Raw genomic sequence first — 21,471 nt, 5'->3', positions numbered from 1 at the left:
GCTAGCACAGATAGCACTCGAGTAGCTTTATGCGAAATTCAAAAAACAAACAAATAGCCAAACCGAAAAAAATATATATAACAGATTATACTGCAGGCTGATGGTAAAGGTCTGTTGGTGGTCTGCGAGAGGTTAAATATTGACTCCCCAAAAAAAAAAACACACACAAGAATTTGCTGTGGGGGGAAACAGGAGTACCCAGAGAAAACCAACTTTCACGATTGGGGCGCCGAATAATATTCCCTGACCGTGCCCGGAAGTTGCTGAAAATGAAATCATGGCTAGTAAAGCTTTAAGAAAAAACAACACAAAACACACGCACAACGGCAAAACATATGAATTAAAGCAGCGATGTATCATAAGACTGATCTAAGGCACCAGGAGGATACAGATAGACTATTCGTGGATATAAAACTGAATGATCTATTCTATCTGTATCGATGAGTCGTTCTATTGCTGCCTGGGACGATTCTTTGGTTTAGGTCGTTGGTCAGAGTTTCCTTGTCTTTTTTCTTAGCATTAAGTTACATATGCTGCTGGTAGCAGAGATAGTGGGCATACAAGGAGGTGAAAAGCTTACTGGACGAGGGGTACTCTAATTGACAGACTTGACGTGTTGAAGTGTGGTTGGTCGACGCCGGGGACGTTCGGCACTAAAATGAAAATAATGTAGGGTGTATCCGTGGTTTAGTATATAATCAGCTACCTGTTATGCTGAGTCACGACTTTTGCAAAGTGAGTTGGTAGGCCTGTTATCTTGGAGTGGATTCTGTGGGCGAGAAAGTAGTTGTTTCCAGAGAATGTTTTATTTGGACTGGAGTAATAGGAAGATGAACGTTCTTAATAAATACTGAGTATAGGCTACTGGAACTTTAGGTGGGAGAGCACTGCACCTTGATATTTGCACTCCATGGTTTACATATGTAAGCGTGATCCTGGAATGTTGAAGGCTCCAGTAGTATACCTCCTTGACGAAGGATTATTGTTTTTCTAGGATCAACTGAGGGTTTGTACTGGTCGATGAAGGCAGTAATCTGGCGGGGGTACTGATGATGTTATGGTAGAAGTAAGCTTGTACAATAAAGGCAACATGGCAGCGATGAATTCACACGTCTGAACACTTCGGCTACTAGTCAAGGAATCCAAAACGAAAACCAAAAACACTGGAAAAGAGCTCAAATAACTTGATATTTATACCTCGACGGTGAAAACTTGACGAAGCAGCACGAGATTTGACCCTGGTGATTTTTGTTTGTTCTAGAGTTACCTGATGCGTCCACTGCTGGGAAACAAATCCCGGATTTTAGTGCTGTAAATCTGTAGATTTACCGTTGTCTCATCCAGGGCACCCTTTAGATTTTATAAAAACGCTGTGTTTCTTAGATTAAACTATGCTTTGATGCAAACTGCATCCATTATAAATATCAAACTCCATTATGAGTCACATATTAGTTAACCTAGTGACATATGCTTTTGTTTAAGTTTGTTTGTTTTGTTTTTGAATTTTGCACAAAGCTAATCGAGGATTATCTGTGCTAGCCGTCCTTAATTTTGCAGTGTAAGACTAGAGGGAAGGCAGCTAGTCATCACCACCCACCGCCAACTCTTGGGCTACTCTTTTACCAACGAATAGTGGGATTGACCGTCACATTATAACGCCCCCACGGCTGGGAAGGCGAGTATCTTTGGCGCGACGGGGATGCGAACCCGCAACCCTTGGATTACGAGTCGCACGCCTTAACACGCTTGGCCATGCTGGGCCATCTTTTGTTTAAGAAGAATATTATGTGTTTATAAAGTTTATACGTAAATACTGGATTTAATATAAAAATAGACCCTTATTCATTACTTTCTCAGGGGTTGTTATGTAACCTTATGACGTTTTCTATAAAATTTGTTTGTTTTGAATTTCGCGCAAAGCTACACGAGGGCTATCTGCGCTAGCCGTTCCTAATTTAGCAGTGTAAGACTAGAGGGAAGGCAGCTAGTCATCACCACCCATCGCCAACTCTTGGGCTACTCTTTTACCAACGAATAGTGAGATTGACCATCACATTATAACGCCCCCACGGCTGAAAGGGCGAACATGTTTGGTGTGACGGGGATTCGAACCCGCGACCCTCAGGTTATGAGTCGAACTCCTTAATCCACTTGGGCTTGCCTGTCCTTGTAGAAAATTGTAAGGTTTCTACATTTCACAGGTTAAATATTAATTCTTTGATAATTTTAGCTTGAAGTTAAGCATAAAACTACAGAATGGGTTATCAATGTCATGTCAACCACTGGTGTCGAAACCCGGTTTCTAACATTGTAAGTATGCAGACATACCTCTGTGTCCTGGACTTAATTAATTTTTAACAATAAAGGAAATCCTGTTAAATATTTATCTCGGGAGGTTAAGATACCCTTGAACTTTCAGTGTTAATTTATAGGCTCCATTTACGGCTTATGGTATATTTTCTATTTCTCAAGATTTAAATTATATATAATTATATAAGGGTTAAGATACCCTTGAACTTTCAGTGTTAATTTATAGGCTCCATTTACGGCTTATGGTATATTTTCTATTTCTCAAGATTTAAATTATATATAATTATATAAGGGTTAAGATACCCTTGAACTTTCAGTGTTAATTTATAGGCTCCATTTACGGCTTATGGTATATTTCCTATTTCTCAAGATTCAAATTATATATAATTATATACAAAACATAATAAGATAATTTTTCTAAACCATTTTCAAGATAAGCACAAAGTGCTTTTAACGTTATTTTAAAATGTATCCAATAAAACGACCGCCTTGAGTGTTTGTTGGACTTGTTTTCCACACTCAGTGTTAAGACAGAAATGAACTACGTTTAATATATTTTTCTTCACAAAATATTAGATTCATTCTCATATGCATGACATAACATCTATTTCACACTTTGAAACATGCAGTTGATTTTTTGGTGGACTTATTATTTATAAGAAGAAAATCGCTACGTAACATGCCCGTATACTATAGCGATTTGCATGCTTTTTTGTAATAGCTAACTCTTATCTAGTGATCACCGTCGCACCAAACGTGCTCGCCCTTTCAGCCGTGGGGGCGTTATATTGTTCGGTCAATCCCACTATTCGTTGGTGAAAGAGTAGCCCGAGAAATGGCGGTTGGTGATGATGACTAGCTGCCTTCCTTCTAGTCTTACAGTGCTAAATTAGGGACGGCTAGCGCAGACAGTCCTCGTGTAGCTTTGCGCGAAATTCAAAACAAATCATATATATCCCGTGTTGACGCATATACAAATGGTTAGCCCGAGAACCTTAAGATAGAAGAAAGAAACAATGCAACAAAAACTATCTAGTATCAAATAAACAGTATCTATCTCACTCTGTTTTGTACATAAAGTGTATTTATGACGTAAATACAATGATTTATCTAAAAATTATTCAAAAATATGTTGCGAAAATATCGAAATTACCCTTATGGAAGTGCTCACAATTAGGCCGCCTACCGAAATGAATAGGGTTTACCAACTTCTGTTGACGTCATTAGGACGACTCTATTTAAAATTAGGGACGAAAGCTTTCTGAGTTTTTAATCACATTCTGTTTTCATTAGGGGTCATCACAATCGCAGTATATACACGTCACTACGTTCAGCACTCCTGACTTTTGTCGATTTTTTATCCCACTATACATGGCTTCTGTTTATTGCCTAAACTGAAAGGAAAGTAATATAGTTACTTGAATGAGATAGCAATCTTTCGTTAATTTTAAATTAACAGGTTACGTAAGATGCAACTTTCAAGTTCAGCCACAATTGAGAAGAAATCCTAAACGGTTAATAGAAAAATAAACATGACGTGTTGAAAATTGGGTTTTGTGTTTTTTGTTAATTTTTTTAAAATTTGAAACATTTATGTATTATATATGACGTATCTAAAGTGGTTCAACTCCCGAAGTCCCAGCCGAGATTCCATATTTTGTCTTATATCTAACATAATGAAAAATAATTAAACATATGTGCATTCCTTGTCCAACTTATATGACAAACCTTTGACCCAATTGTTAATTATTTACAGCCAGCAGTTTCCTTGAATTATTTGTTGTTTTGAATGAAGCACAAAGCAACACAATGAGATATCTGTGCTCTGCCCATGACGGGTATCGAAACCCTGATTTTAGCGTTGTAAGTCCGCAGACATACCGCTGAGCCACTGGGGGGCATCCTTGAATTAAGCACAAAGTTACACAGTGCGATATCTGTGTTATGCCCACCACGGGTATCGAAACCCGATTTCTAGCCATGTAAATCCGCGGATATATCGCTGTGCCACTAGGAAACCAGAGCCAGCAAACAAAGAATGTTATATTCAGCAAATCATCAACAGAAACATGTTAATATATATATATATATATATCAATCTATTTAAAACTGACTAAATTTATCAAATGAGATATTTTTGATCGAGTCCAGCATGGCCAAGTGGTTAAGGCACTCGACTCGTCATCTGAGGGTCGAGAGTTCAAATCCCCGTCACACCAAACATGCTCGCCCTTTCAGTTGTGGGGGCGTTATAATGTTCCGGTCAATCCCACTATTTGTTGGTAAAAGAGTAGGCGGTGGGTGGTGATGGCTAGCTGCCTTTCCCTCTAGTCTTACACTGCTAAATTACAGACGGCTAGCACAGATAGACTAGTGTAGCTTTGCGTGAAATTCAAACCAAACTTTCTGACCGACTATGTTAGAAAAAAGAAATTATTGATGAAAAATAATTTTAATAGCTTTTTTAAGACGCTTACATTATTTAAATGAATCGAATGAATAAAGAAAAACCAATTTTTTACCATTTAGAACGAAAAGATTGGTTATTTTCAAATAGGTTAAATTTAACTCAGTTATACACATTCTACAAAGTGAAGACAATAATAATAGAAACCTATCTTTTGTCTACTATACGTCCACGGCCGAGTAATCTCTTCAAGGGCAGATATTTTTGAGTAGGGTTGATTTATGGCAGCCTAAAACTAGCGTGAAATATGTTTATTTTTGTTGAACACTATATTTTAATTATGTTGTGTGAAAAATATTGTTATTTGTAGGCATAGAACCAACTTGTTTATTTGTTATGCTTTTGGTGCAAATTTACTGGGGTTTCTACTACTTAACTTATAGTCAACAGTATATAGCGACAATTCTTGGACCATTTCTTTTCCAGATCGAATAGTAGGCTTCGACTGTCAATGCTTTAAACGTTCAGAAGTCTCTAAATATGAAATACATTTTTTTGTTGCAAAGAGATTAAAACTTCGAATTTGTGGGTTCACAGAGCGATCAACTAGTTACTAGGCAGAACGTTTCGAACGCCAGTTATGATATTATGCAGTATTTTGTTATAATGAAACTTGGACATTATTTCATATACTGGCTACGATTTCAAATACATACATCTCCATTTTAATAATTACACACACACACATATTTATATTTATAATATTTGTGTCCACTTTTAAGCTTTATTGTTTGATTTTTTACCTGAAAAAAACAACCCAAATTCTAAATTCAGAATTGTAATCTTACATTTAAAACGCCCCCTAGTGGCACAGTAGTATGTGTGTTAAGTTACAACTAGAAATCGGGTTTCAATACTCGTGGTGGGTAAATTACAGTAGCTCTTTTGTAACTTTTTGCTTAAACTGGAAACAGAAAGTGTTTTTTATAACTCATTTAAAATTTAAAAAAACATACTATGTACAGATTGGTTTGTTTGAACTTCGCGCAAAGCCATACAAGGATTACCTTCGCTAGCCGTCCCTAATTAGCAGTTACGGACTAGAGGGAAGGCAGTTAGTCAATTACTCACTACAACCACTTGAGTTTCTCTTCTACTAACGAATAATGGGATTAACCGTACACATTATAACGCCCACATGGCTGAAAAGAGGAGCATGTTCTGTAAAGGGAATTTGAACCCGCAACCCTCAGATTGCTAGTCGAACGCCTTAACCACCGGGCCATGCCAGACCCCTACTATGTCTGGGCCTGGGAAATTAGAACGTTAATCTACTAACTGTTTGTTTCTGTTGAAATATCATACAAATAACAGAAATTTGGCGCAGAAGCTCACCTGACGAGTTCTTATAACTTCGTAAACACCACACCTGGTTTCTGATAGATTGGTTATAATCCAAAAATAATTTCTTAGTATCTGTCTCACTCCAGAATAGTATTTCTTTTTATATGGTTCGTGCAGTTTGCTTGGAATAACTGAGATCAACTTTAAATTGGCAGTTTTATAAAACTGAGTGTAATAAATTATTTCGGTGTTGAAACTATAAACACAAGGTTGGCACAAAATACATCTGGCTATAAACTTATAGCTTGTCGTTCAGCTTTACAGTCAATAAGTATGCTGACTGGTAAAGATGACTAAAACCTTGTATATGCTTCATTGAATACATTAGTAAAATAAAAAACTATAGGTGGCGTTTTAATGTGGACTTGAAATCGTATCCGTTTGTCACATGAAGTCATTGCAGTGAAAGAGAGCTTGTGTAATTATTTCCGAGGTGAGTATCCATGTTAATAATGTTACCTATCTTATTCACGTATCCATGTTACCCATGCTATTCATTTTCTCAACTCGCGATTTCATATTATTTTCACAATACTGGCATTCCTTTTCACATTAACTAATTTCCTTGAAGTTCAAGGTTTTGATCTTTCTTCGGCTCGGCATGGCTAGGTAGTTAAGGCACTCGACTCGTAATCTGAGGATTGCAGGTTCGATTTCCCGTCAAACCAAACATGCTCGCCCTTTCAGCCATGAGGGCGTTATAATGTGACAGTCATTCCCACTGTTCGTTGCTAAAAGAATACCCCAAGAGCTGACGGTGGGTGGTGTTAACTAGCTGCCTTTAGTCTAGTATTACACCGCTAAATTAGGAACGGCTAGCGCAGATAGGCCTCGAGTAGCTATGCGTGAAAAAAAATCAATCTCTCTTTCAGACTTCCCTGCTAAAACCTAGGGCTCGATACCCGCGGTCGGCCGGGAAGAGAGAACTCACTTTGTAGCTTTGTACGTAATAGCAAACAAAGAAAAAATCCATTCAGTACTGTATCGCCCCTACAATTGTTGTTTCTAAATTTTTGTTAGAAAACATATCTCTCCTAATTTTCTAACACGTGAAGTCTCTTTGCTTCATACTAAGCCAGTATGGTTAGGATATACAATACAATCTGGGAACGGAATCTAGGAACTTAGTATTATAAAAGTCCATTAATGTCTTGCTGTATCACCAAGAAACCGTAGAGAATATCATATCTGCTGTCTTCTGAATTAATTGAAATTAACAGGAAAAAACGTTGGACACCTAATGTGACGTGAGCGACACTACAGTATTTTTCTGTTGAAATAAACTGGCTGTATCAATGTCATCTTGCAGCGCCACCTATGTTTTTATAAGTGTGCTCACTATACATTTTTATATACCCAGATCAGCTGGTGTAACTGTAAAATTAGTTTGTACACAAACTTACTTTGAGCCCGTATGCTGTATACCTGTACAGCATTAACACTGCAGAAGTGATTGTTTGTTTGTTGAATTTCGCTGAAAGCTGTTAAAGGGCTGTCTGTGCTATCCGTCACTTATTTAACAGTGATAAGCTATTGAAAAGGCAGCCACAGTAATACTACCTGCTGCAGGATCTTGGGCTATTTTTTTTTTTTACCAGTGAAAGTCGCATTAAGCAACACATTATAATGCCACGCGGCTGGAAAAGTCAGCATGTTTGTTCACGGGGATTCGAACCCGAGATCCAAAGATTGCACGTTGAGTAGTCCTAACCACCAATCCATGCTAGGCCTATATTTGGCTAAATAAAATCTTATATTTTAAACCTACCTCCAATAGAATATTCAAACAAGGATTAAAAAATATTGAAGCAACCGTTTTAACGTCTTTTGAAAAAGACATAGTGACTTACTGTCTTATAAGACCCGCCCGTGACACCATTTTAATGGTGCGCTAATGCTTAGTCTTAAAAATAAAAAAAGTTATTTTCAACAATGTTTGTTCACGTGTTTCTACCATTGGCTGTACTTTAATATAGTTTAGAATTTGAAATGAACTCGATATCTCAAAATCTCGACACCAGCTCGAGACTTTCTCTAAACTTCTACTTTGCACCGACTTGATTGTCATGTTTGATAAGTAATGCACCGAACAATTTTCTCGTTGTTTGCTGAATGATTCCTATAAACGGAAGTTGACTACGTCACTCAGAGATGAAATTGACTGAGAAGACCACACCACCTTCTATCCTTCTACATTACAATGCAATAGACTCACCAGTCCACAGTGGCTGAGTATGTTATATTACACTAATTTTGCAGCATAGCCACATCATTACAGTCCATATCGTTACGTCCGATCGTATTCCAACTTACGACTGTGCATTCTGACAACAGCACTGCAGCGCATTTTAAAATGCTGTAAACTGTGTCGTAAATCCTTCGTGCATAATCTATTTCATTCCCTCACTGTGCTTTCTGTACTTTAGTTAACGTATAAGGACGATCATTTCCCAGCGCCATATTCAATGGTACGATCGCATATAAAAGAGAAATTCATGAGCTATGTACAGCGATTTGAGCAGTATGTTTTAGTGTGTTTGTAGATTTGCAGCTGTTACAAGACAACGCACTTTGTTTATCAGGTCTCTTTCTGGATGGTCTTGGTTCCCCAAGTTAATCCGCATTCTTTTAAATTTTCCAATGTCATTAAGTATAACAAATATCTTTATTCTGGAATTGTATGTACCAGTTCTGGATACATTTTTATGAATATTTTGCTTCGGAAAGGAATTTAAAACAATTCCCAAAATCAATCATATTTCAATGATATAATATTACCTAACAAAATGTTAAAATGTAGTTTTGATACATTCTCTTCCATCGTGGCTTTGTATCGGCTACGGTTGTCACGTGACTTACTTATTGCATATTCGCCATTCGTTTTAATATGATGTGGTCAAACTTCTGCATACTGATCAAAAATTGTTGGTGTTTATAATACGTATGTCTTCAGCCACCATTAAACTTCCTAGGTTAAAGGTCGTAGATTTTTTTAAATTCAGCATTTTTATATACATTGTAACTACATGTATGACTTACTTAATCATATTCACGATCTTAAACCTCGTCATTTCCATTTCTTCGCAATCAATTAATTACGAATTATTCAGTGCACCGTAACTCTCCTGTATCTGATTCGGAGTACACGTTTTTACAATCAGTAGGTAGGGGACAGGTCCTCGCTTCTTTTCAGTCTGTCTCAGTAAAAATACATCAAAGTTTGGAAACTCACATCCTGAAAAACCGGAGTAATTTTTACAGTTTAATCCAGAACCGTAATGAATTTCCTCGTTTCGCTTGGTCAAATAGCATAGTCCCACCCCACACATTAGAATTACCTCCTACACTCCTGAATTGTAAATATATCATATTTCTCTCTCTGTCTTATACATTTTATAATTTAAAAAAAAAATATGTTGCATGAATATGTTGTGTCACGGACACTCCACTTAACAGGCTGTTACTCTTACTACCAATAAAAAAAAAGGGTTGACCGATGTTTAAAAAAATAACCACACAACAACCACGAAAATCAAAACACTCCTCGACCTTTTCAGCAACTACAGTATCATGTGGTTTCTTTAAAAACACATTCCAAGTTTATGTTATTTATGTACCGTGTTATACACGCCCAGGAAATTCAGTTGAAAACAATGCGATCAGGTAAAATTATATCTATCGTAAAGGCCCCGGCGTGGCCAGGTGGTTAAAGCGCTCGACTCGTAATCTGAGGGTCGCGAGTTCGAACAACCGTGACACCGAACATGCTTGCCCTTTTAGCTGTGGGGGCGTTATAATGTGACGGTCAAGCCCACTCACTATTCGTTGGTAAAAGAATAGCCCAAGAGTTGACGGTGAGTGGTAATGACTAGCTGCCTTCCCTCTAGTCTTACACTGCTATCTCAGATAGCCCTCGAGTAGCTTTACGCGAAATTCAAAAACAAAGAACCAAACATTTATGTGAAAAACTATAAAATTAGAAGATTTATTAATCTTTGATCGAGCAGAAAATTATTTAACACATTGGCCCCCAAGCGTGATTTGCCGATACTTTCCAGGGTCCCACTGGTCATTTTACAATCACTTTTTGTATATGTAGTCAATGTGTCCCAGCCAATAAGTGTCCCTTTAAAAAAGAAAATAGAGCACGACTCAACGAGGTGTTGTGTGGGTCTTACTGGATGACTATCACAACCCATCGGTGGGTCACGTGAAAGCTAACGTGTTAATGAATATTGGAGATTAATTTAAAATTCCAAACCCTGATAATAGGAACGTTCAGCGACGACGAAAACCAACCAGTTCTTTATATACAGCAGTCGTGTGTAATCTAATTGGACAAGAAACGTCGTAAACCTGTTTTTGAGTCATCTTGAGGATGAGGTCGTTCATCTCAAACGGTCTCGACTCTAACTGACTAACCCTAGCATCGGTACAGGGAATGCTGGAAGTAAAAGTAGTAATTGTCTACGTTGTCCTAACGCCGAGAAACTGACAAGAACGCGGCGTTCCGCGTTAGCACGTTTATTACTACGTTGTGTTTTCTCACTTTTCAGTAAATAACTTGTTTCATGAATATTTGTGAGCATCTTTAAAACTTGAAATAAATAAATTCTGTGTTTTAATGATTTATAACCTATAATGTGTACTCTAAGAGATCAACCGAATAGAAAGAAAATTTAATTATAATAAACGCTTAAGCGACTTAGTTCGACTCGAGACGAGAGTAGAACATTTTCTAGTTTTCAATTTTCAGTTTAATCATTTTCTAAGCCTACTTTTAGGCTAAATATCTTAAATATGGAATACAATCATAAATATTATCTTACACTGTACAACCATAAAAAGAGTAAGCAATAAGAAACAACTAGCTACCATTATAAACGTACATGTATCATATCTTTCAAAATATGTAAGGCCAATTTTTTTTCGTCTACCATCCATGTTGTCATGTGACATAGCTGAGCCATTTACGCTTCGTTTCTCCTCCCTTGTCCAAGCTACGAGTACGGGGGGGAGGGGAGGGGAGGAAGTTTGAGAGTTAGTAACAAAGTCACAGGCAAACTCAAGAGTACGAGTCATGGTGTGGGAAAGTGTACAACTTGTTTTCCTAAAGCAAGACGTATCGCAACTACCTATATGTACTGAAACTTGTTACTGCTATTACAGTGGATAAGTGGAATATTATACGGGTCTTGACTGTTGCTTTCGAAGTCTAACATTTTAAAACAAGGATAACGAATGATATGCTAGGTAAGTTGTCTGTCATTCCTTTCATATTGGTACTAATAGTTCGTAAAGGAATTTTAAACTTAAAGGTATGAATTTTTTGTTTGTTTTGTTTTTAATGTATGTTTTTTTCTTTCAGTAGAAATGTCCTGAACGTTTTTTTTTTTTTTTGTGAACCTGACGATGGCCGAAGAAGGTCGAAACGTTGTTCGCTCTTCCATGTAAAATATTTTCTCAACCCAAACGAGCCGTTTTTGCATATATACGAAATAAACTTTATATGATAGTGAGGTAACAATGGATTAAGCTTACTGGTTCTCAGCATCTTAAAGTTATTATTGACTTTTAAAGTTAAACATTTACGTCATTTGGAAAGTAACACATTTGTTATCGTTGTAGATTTTGTAATATTTATGTTTACCGGTACAACACAAATAACACTTGACTGACTGTTGCTGTAGACTATATTTGTTATAGTTTAGTTTATCGGTACAACACAAGTATCACTACACTCACTACTGTTGTAGACTATATATGTGAGAGTTTAGTTTAGCGGTACAACACAAGTAACACAAGACTGAGTGCTGTTGTAGACTATATTTGTTATAGTTTAGTTTACCGGTACAAGACAAGTAACACTACACTGACTACTGTTGTAGACAATATTTGTTATATATATGCAAAACGGCTCGTTTGGGTTGAGAAACTATTTTACGTAGAAGAGCGAACAACGTTTCGACCTTCTTCGGTCATCGTCAGGTTCACAAAGAAAGAAAGAGGTAACCGACCGGAAGCTGACCACATGTTTGGAAGGGGTTGTGTAACTGAGTGTCGGAATGTAGAGGGCGGTGTTAGATGTTTGAATATATAATTTTATTTTATTATATTTAATATCGGTATAAAGGCGTTCCTTTATATTGGTTTATTTTGGGTTTAAGTTGTTGTATAAGTAAGGCTTCTTTAATTTTGCGTTTGTTTATGTTTGTTTGTTTATTTAGTATTTGAGTGTTTTCTATGGTTATGTTGTGTTTATTTGACTTGCAGTGTTGGAAAACGTGTGAAGGTGACATTTATGTTCTTTGAATCTGGTTTCCATTTTTCTACTTGTTTCTCCAATATAGAAGTCGTGGCAGTTATCACATTGTATTTTATAAATAATGTTGGTGTGGTGTTTGTTAGTGTAGTTCTTACATAGTATAGACCTCAGATTTGTGCCTGGTTTTTTGAATAAATTTGGTATTAACTGGAGTGTCATATTTTGTTACTAGTTTTTGCCAAATGTTGGTTATTTGTCTGCTGATGTTGGGAATATATGGTATGCAGCAGTATATGGTTTCGTGATTTTTTGATCCGTGAGATGTATTTACTTTTGTTGGTTGATTTTGCTTTTTTGTCTAGGTGTGTGCGTACAATGTTTTCTACGGTTTGTGGAGGAAACTTATTGATGTTGATGAAGTATTGTTTTATTTTGTCTAATTCATCGTTAATTTTATCTGGTGAGCATAGTTTTATGGCTGTGTTTATTTGGTTTCTTAGAATGTTGAGTTTTTGTGTTGTTTCACGTGCTGAGTCCCAAGGAATGTATGGGTGATTTTTCGGTGGATTTCTGTTTTGAATTGTGTGTCGGTTCTTGTAATTTTGAGGTTAAGAAATGATATTTGATTGCTTTCTTCCTGTTCACATGTGAAGTTAATGTTAGGATGTATAGAGTTAATGTGATTGAAAAAATTAAGTGTGTGTTCTGTAGATCTGAATCTCGCAACCGTGTCATCTACATATCTGTACCAGTATAGTGGTGGATGTAATGCTGTGTTAATTGCTTGTGTTTCAACTTGTGTCATAAAAATATTGGCTAGAACTGGTGATACTGGGTTGCCCATGCTTAGGTCATTTGTTTGTATATAGTTGTGGTTGTTGAACATGAAGTTTGTCTTTATCGTGGTGAATTCTATGAGGGTTGATAATTGGTTGCTGGGAATGTCTATAGTTGGGTTAGGGTCTCGGATATAGAGTTCTAAGGCTATCTTGCAGGCTTCAGTGGTTGGAACTTCTGTAAAGAGGGATATAACATCGAAACTGGCCATTAAGGCTTTATGATTAAGTTGATTTAGATTAGACTTGAAATTAAAAGAGTCTGATGAATGAGCTGACTGATGTTATATATTTGGAGAATGCCCATGCTATGTATTTACCAAGATTGTAATTAAACGATTCATATGTGGACATTATTGGTCGTAATGGACAATCTGGTTTATGAGATTTGGGGATGCCGTATATTTGTGGTGTGCGTGAGTCAGTTTTACAGTAGGAATAAAGTGTTTGTGAAATTGTGTTGGCTTTTTTCATTTTTAATAGTAATTTGTTTAGTTGCGTCTCGTGTGTCGTTGTTGGATTTATGTGTATAGGTTTAAATTTGTTCGTGTCTGATAGGATGCTCTTCATTTTTTGGATGTATTCATTCGTGTCTATTATGACTATAGCGTTACCTTTATCTGCTTTTAGAATTTTTATGTTTTTGTCTTGTTTTAGGTTTTTAATGGAATTAATGTCTCTTTCTGTAAGATTGTTTTTTAGCTTTGTGTTTTGTGAAATTATGTTGATGGTTTTGTGAGAAAATTCTTTGAAAAAATCGTTAAAGATGTTGTTTTTAGGTGTTTCTGGAAAATATAAATTTTTAATTTTAACTGGGAAGTTTGGCTGTTGGATGTCAATAAAATTATCTAAGTTGTCTTCTTTCTGTTGGTTGTTTTTGGTTGTTTCCTTGTTTTTGTTTTTTGTAGAAAGTATCACAAGTCTCCTGGCTAGATCTTCTAAACATGTTTTGATTTCTATGGTTGGAATGTACCTAGGTGCTATTGCGAAGTTGAGTCCTTTGTTAAGTAGATGTATTTCGTCTGTGTTTAATTGTCTGGCCATGACGGGCAAAATAATAACACTGGAGCAATCGAATCTCTCCTTATTCAGAACAAGAGACGCAATAGCGTACATGATGTTAAAGCTTTGAGGTAACATAGAAATCAATAACCAAATCTCACATCATTAACCGTTTTATTACAGCTTTATATGAAAACACAAATTACTTCTTTTTAAAATACTACCTTCTGTGATTTACAATTTTGATTCAGTAATCGCAAAGAACATGTGTTGAAGCATGATTCATATTTCTGAAAAATAAAATATATCGTGTTCATCTTAATGTGGCTATGATCTATATCAAACATGTGAACTTAATATTTAAAAACGAATCTGATGATAAAGATATGTTTTCGCTACATACTTAATATGGAAAAATATAATTTTATTAAATCGTTGGTCAGGTGGTTAAGGCATTCGATTTGCAATTCGCGGGTTCAAGTCCCCTTTGCACCTGACATGCTCGTCCTTTCCGCAGTGGGAGCGTTATAATGTAACAATTAATTCCAATTTTCATTGGTAAGAGAGTAGTCCAAGAGTTGGTGGTGAGTGGTGATGACTAGAAGCCTTCTCTCTAGTATTAAACTGCTAAATTCGGAATGGCTGGCGCGAAATGAATAAAAAGAACAAACTATAAATCGAATCAGGTTAATTGAACAATAATATTTATGTGAATAAATCACACACTTCAAAAATATTTTATTTCGATTCATAAACTGTATTAATATTCTTTTTTTTATATTCCACCGAAAACTACAACCGTAACTTAGTGACGACAGAATTAAATTCCTGCTGTGTCGTGTGTGGGTTGGTGTAAAAAGTCTGTTTACACATGACCTTGCACTAGAATCTCGTGACATCACATCGTATTCTCCAGCCTGATTTGTTCTTCTTGAGTGTTAACAGCGACATCATGTGTTGAGAAATGAAATCATATATTGTAATTGTTAGGACTTTACGAGTGCAAATCCATTCGTATTGTACTATTAGCTTTAGTTTCGTATTTTTATTCTTAACAGGTCAAAAAGAACAGAAACAGAGGTGGAAATCACCGACACTTTTTTAGAATTTCAAGTGTAGATCATTTTTCTTTTTTCGGGGGTGGGTGATAACATGATACCGGATTTTCCTCTTTTAGTGTTTCTTAGCAATGTAATTTGAATAGCACACAAGGACTGTTGTTAACTTGGTTCTTCCTTCACTGAGAGGCCTGTTTCTGACAAAGGTCATAACCTTTACTCATTTAAATTTCATCTCTGGATAACCAGTAGTATTACGTCAGTGGTCACATCAGAAAACAGTGTGTTACTGAAAGCATACAGTCGCGTGGTTTGATATCTTTCTCTAAACTAAGCCCATAGAAGCTATATCTACCAGCTTACCAGAAGATAAACCCGTGAGAAAATGTCTCCAAATAAAATAATCAGAAAGGTAGTAAGACAGGGACTTCGGTGAGCGGATGAAATAAAATCATCTCACCTAAGTACTTTGGATGTATCATTCATTCCAAGTGATACGTGTATATTCCTCGTGGAATTTTGAAGAAATCATTTTTTATTTTGTAGTTATTTAATCACAAAATTTGGCGAATGTTTTGAGAGGTTCTAAAGAGACAGCAATGGCGTCGAGTCTGGTTTACAGAAGTATAAGGAAGAAAAGAAAGTTGATAAAAAGCCAATTCCTAATGGCGTATTTTCAATCTTCTTCCGAAAGATAGTGTTAATAAGGTACTCTGTTGTTGTGTTGGTCTGTTCAAAATACTAATGAAAACAGAAGCAAACTCTGGTTACGTTGCGGTTAAAAGGAGGATATAAAGAAACGGTGGTTGGAGTACGTGACTTACAATTTACTGATCACAAGTTCGAAACTATCACCGACCATGCGCACTTTTTAGAGCTTTCAAATCCAATATTCGTTGGTAAAGTTTGTTTGTTTTTGGAATTAAGCACTAAGCTAAACACTGGGCTGTATGTGCTTTGCCCACCACAAATATCGAAATCCGATTTATGGCGATGTGAGTCACTGGGGAGACAACGTTAATAACGAGTCGTCTAAGAGTTGATGATGGGTGGTTTTGACTAGTTACTTCCCATTTAGTCTGTCGCTTCAAATTTAGGGATGAGTAGCGCAGATACCTCTGGAGTAGCTTTTTGTGTGTGTTATTAGAAAATAAACTTTACTGGTTCCGCCCATAATGAATTATAAACCCTTGTTTACAAAGTCAACGAGTGAACAATCGAGAAGAAAATTCATATTATTAATTAACAGTCACTCAAACTAGGGTGTTCCAAGCGATGACCCACGGGTCTCATCCATTCACATGACTGAGTTTATCCCCCTCCGCTTTCACATTCTAAATTTCAAGCTTAAAAACTCCTTAAAATACATTGTAATAAGGAAATTTCGTTCTGGTTAGTGACACGATGAACACAGTATAGCGATCCAGCTTTTCCTTTCATCTCTGGTTCGAATTTCTTCCCTACCAAACGCGTTCGACCTTTCATCCTTGGGGTTGTTATAATGTGTCAGTCAATCCCACTATTTGTTAGTAAAACAGTAGCCTAAGAGGTGGTAGTGGATGGTGTTGACTAGCTGCTTTCTCGTCAGTCTATATCATTGCTGAATTATGAATAGTCCTCGTGTAGCTTTGTGCAAAATTCAAAACAAATAATTAAGTGTTTCCATACTTGATGGTATGGCTTTCCAAAGGGACATAAATTGTCCCATACTGCCTTGAAACCTTTGTTGTACAACAAAAAAGAAAAAGAAACACAAAGGGAAAATTTTGAATGCAAGACATGCGGGTTACAGAGTTATGTATCAAATAAATATAGACTTTAATACCAATTTGTAATTATTCTGACAACTTGGCAATTATATATATTATACTTTTGTGATTTTAATATATGACTTATGATTTCATATTTCTAACACAACTAATAATTTTGAAAAAAAAGATTTTAAATTATAATTATAATTGTTGTTATTGTGTGAGTTCTTCGGTGACGATTTGTTTATTTCTTTACATAATTTAGATTATCGCCTGAGAACAAAATGACTCTTCACTACAGTAAAATTAAAATCTAATGAAGCGACCTCTTTACTTAATAAACTTCTCGTGGAATGGATCGTCTGCTTAGACCTCAAACACTTTTAATTTTTTGTGCTATCTGTGTTTTTTGTTTGTTGTGGTAAGTTTATTATATTCATGTCATCTTAGAAAAAGTTATGGATTTATGCTTAGTTTTAGTTTCTTTAATATGTATTCAAACTGATATTTATGTATCTTGTACAAGTATAGTTATATACTAATTTGATTATTTTTTCTTTTGCTCTTTTATCGTAATTGAATTTAGTTAAATCTATACTTGAAAGATACATTTAGTTTTAAGGGGGGCTGGTAAAGAGTATTGTTCAATTATTATTCGTTTATCTTCTCTGTTCTGTTTTTTTTTTTTTTTCTTTACAAATATACGACATGTTTTATCTTAAACTCTAATTTTGTCCCAAGTATCAATGGGCAGATATTATTTTCTAAAGCACGTGTTTATTTAGTAAGGTTTGTTGCTTCCCTGGTGATTCCCAATGAGTGTGAAAGCTTTCAGCGCTTAAAACCGTGTTCAGATAACCTCTGTGGGCAGAACACACTGTGAAGCTTTTGCTTATAGTATAACACCAAACAAGTAAACTAATGTTTGCTGTTAGCGCCACCACCTCAGCTGAACATCAGAGCTAGTGTTGCCTCCACATGCATAATTTGAAGTGTAGGAATTATAAGAACATATTTACAAAATGCAGAAACAATTATCTTCTAACTCTAATTAATTTATACATACAAACAGAAGGACTGTGCGTTAGATAATTGCTTTTGGCGCCATCTTATCCTAAACTATCGTGAACCAATCGATAGATTACATGTTTGTTTGTTTTGTTTGATTTTGTGAATTTCACGCAAAGCTACACGAGGGCTATCTGCGCTAGCCGTCCCTAATTTAGGAGTGAAAAACTGGAGGGAAGGTAGCTAGTGATCACCACGCACCGCCAAGTCTTGGGCTACTCTTTTACCAATGAATAGTGAGATTGATCGACACATTAAAATGTCTTTACGGCTTAAAAGATGAACATGTTTGATGCGACGGGGAACTGAACCCGTGAACCTCAGATTACGAATTGAGCATCCTAACCACCTGGCCATGCCGGGTCCCTTCAATTTCTCAACGCAATTTATTGCATAACAAAGATAATATTAATACGTGTAATAAACGATCTTATAACACAAAATTTGTTGCCTTTTGTTTAATTAAACCCTCAAAGTTTCGTTTCACAGCTTCTTTATAAATGTTCCACTAAAATAGAAACAGAAAGTGACAGTACGGCCCCCCCAGTGGCTAAGTGGTATGTCTGTGGACTTGCAACGCTAAAAACCGGGTTTCGATACCCGTAGTGGGCAGAGCACAGATAGCCCATTGTGTAGCTTTGTGCTTAATTCAAAACAACAACAATAACAACTGACAGTGTAAAACTTCAATTCGTTTAAATAATTAATTGTATAAACTTTGTGCTATATTATCGTTTAATGCTAGTATTAAAGTGTTTTTATACACCAATAGAAACTACAGAAATTAAGTTTGTTTGTTTTTTGAATTTCGCACAAAGCTACTCGAGGGCTATCTGTGCTAGCCGTCCCTAATTTAGCAGTGTAAGACTAGAGGGAAGGCAGCTGGTCATCACCGCCAACTCTTGGGCTACTCTTTTACCAACGAATAATGGGATTGGCCGTCACATTATAACGTCCCCACGGCTGAAAGGGCGAGCATGTTTGGCGCGACGGGGTTGCGAACACGCGACCATCAGATTACGAGTCGCACGCCTTAACACGCTTGGCCATGCCGGGCCCAGAAATTTAGTAAGCGGTGTGTTTGTAAACAGCAATGAACTTATATTAATATCAAATTGTTGGAAAACTCGCCGTGTACAAGAAAAAGTATATATATATAATATTTAATGTAGTAGACTATGTAATGTATTTCTTATTTAAAAGTACCACGAAAATATTAATCAAATATTAACTTTATTGTAGGTACAGAGATAAGTTGCGTTAGTTTGTAAGGTGTTACGTCAAGTAATTTGAGAATTGCCAGGAATAGAAAGATCATATATTCACACCTGAGAGTTCGAAAATATTGTGAATACGGGTATAAATCAAAATCAAAATAATTCTCAAATATAAAATGTCATTAAAATCAGAATTTTAATAATAGTATATAGTTAGGACTTTTTTAAGGAACATTACAACCAAATGAATATCTTCTCTCTTTTTTTTTTTTTTCCTTTAGGTCAATCATCCGTTTTGCGCCGGTATCAATAACTTGGGTGAATGAGAGAACTAGTGTGTGCAAACCACGTGTAAACGTCGTGTTTTTGAAAACTCACAAGTGTGCCAGTTCCACTATACAGAACATATTTTTTAGGTATGGAGACGCTCATAATCTGACGTTTGTTCTGCCTAACGAACGTAACTATCTCGGCCATCCTTTACCATTCCACCACACCATGGTTCCTGATCTGTTCAAGTATAATCGAACGTATAATATTTTAGCTCATCACACACGTTTTAATGAGACCGAGGTAAAGAAAGTAATGTCACAGGACTCCGTTTACGTCACTGTAGTCCGCGACCCTCTGGAGCTCTTTACGTCTCTGTACTCTTATTATGAACTGGACAAAATTTACAGGTTGAAATTAGAGAATCTCCATCGTGTTTCGCTGAAAACATTCGAATACCAACTCACGTTTAAAAGACTGTTTGGAAAGCTTGGTCTTAATCAGATGCTATTCGATCTGGGCTTCAGTCCAAAGTATTTCCGAAATCTTACAGCCATTTCTGACTTTGTTAATTACACCGACTCGGTTTTCGATCTGGTGATGATTGCCGACCGAATGGAAGAGTCTTTGGTGTTGCTGAAAGACCTCATGTGTTGGGATTATAACGACGTCATTGCTTTCCGACATAATGCAAGAAACGACACAAACAAAAACACACTTCCCCCTAAAGTTCAGACGATTATACGAAACCTTAATACAGGAGACGAAATGCTCTACCGTTACTTTAAACATAGACTTGAAGACCGGATACGTGAATTTGGAAAAGACAAAATGGCCGAAGAAATCCTTGAGCTTCGGAGAAGAACTAATTTATTTTATAAATTCTGCGTGAAAAAAGAAATGCCCATGTCGAAAGCCCAAATTCTCAAGGAGAAAACCAATTCGAGAATAATCACTTTTCTACCGAGTGATTCTGGCGGGAACGAAACCTGTAACCGAATGATATTCCGAGAGTTAGAATACACGGAAAAACTTCGTTCGAAGCAGCAAAATATGTACCAAAACATGAATAAGAAGTCTTTTTAAAAAATCAAAACTTATCAACCGGACGCCGATCAGGATTGCTGTTAATAAAAACTCTTACCAGAATAACTTCAAAAATATTCCAGACCCTTCAGCTGTGAATCCCAAGACAAGAAATGTCCACCAATGATCCATGTTTGTTATTATTTTTAACAAAAACATCGGCTTTTGATTCCTAGTTTAAAATGAGAGTTGCCACTGCATTGAATATTTTTTTATGGGTAGTACTTTAAAAACAATATATATTAATCAGTGTTAATGTTAAAAAACATACAATAAACACATATTGGTTCATTGTCGTATTTGGTGACATCATCAAGATAGCATTACAACAAAACACCTTTGGCAGCTATCTTTCTGTAACTGAAAAAAAAATTAAATTCCTAAATCGACGTTTTGTTGTTGTGGTTCCTTTCGTAAATGTACGTGTTTAAATAATTTGGAATTTAAAACACATCCATTGTTATGGCCAGAAGTTCTGGTGAAAAATCTTTCTTAAAAGAGTGCTGAGCCCTCTAGTGGTGTAGTTTTATGTTTTTCAACAAATAAATGAAACAGTAACGAAGGGGTTTTGCATATCAACGTGGGTAACGTGTCAATTGAATTCATCAAATCCCTTGATATGTGGACTGGATTAACTGTAAAAAAAAAAACAAACCAAATCAGACTAAAACTATTTCAACAGGCTACGCTTGTCTTCTAGAATGGCGTATATAACCAACGTTTGTTGAAGCCATAGAAGACTGTCCAATCCTCTTTCCCCTCATCTACTGCACTGATGTTACTCTCATTATGTATAT

At 36.2% G+C, this 21,471-nt stretch overlaps 1 protein-coding gene across 1 annotated transcript; it reads left to right on the top strand.

Moving 5' to 3' along the window:
• The first annotated feature begins 11,146 nt into the window (after nucleotides 1-11,146).
• LOC143233614 (galactosylceramide sulfotransferase-like) lies at nucleotides 11,147-21,063 on the top strand. The gene is made up of 3 exons (XM_076470005.1): nucleotides 11,147-11,374; nucleotides 17,299-17,454; nucleotides 19,600-21,063. The coding sequence occupies exons 2-3, from the start codon at nucleotides 17,387-17,389 to the stop codon at nucleotides 20,672-20,674; spliced, it is 1,143 nt and encodes a 380-aa protein (XP_076326120.1). The 5' UTR covers nucleotides 11,147-11,374; nucleotides 17,299-17,386; the 3' UTR covers nucleotides 20,675-21,063.
• The last annotated feature ends 408 nt before the right edge of the window (nucleotides 21,064-21,471 follow it).

The sequence above is a fragment of the Tachypleus tridentatus genome, chromosome 12, assembly GCF_004210375.1.
Source record: "Tachypleus tridentatus isolate NWPU-2018 chromosome 12, ASM421037v1, whole genome shotgun sequence".
Taxonomy (NCBI): Eukaryota; Metazoa; Arthropoda; class Merostomata; order Xiphosura; family Limulidae; genus Tachypleus; species Tachypleus tridentatus.
This window is presented reverse-complemented; position numbering and strand designations above follow the sequence as displayed.

What these genes read in the sequence shown, in the direction of transcription:
- LOC143233614 (XM_076470005.1), top strand. Translation starts at nt 17,387, where the DNA reads ATGGATCGTCTGCTTAGACCTCAAACACTTTTAATTTTTTGTGCTATC. An exon ending in TGTGTTTTTTGTTTGTTGTG is followed by an intron (nt 17,455 to 19,599) that starts GTAAGTTTATTA and finishes TTTTTCCTTTAG; the next exon opens with GTCAATCATCCGTTTTGCGC.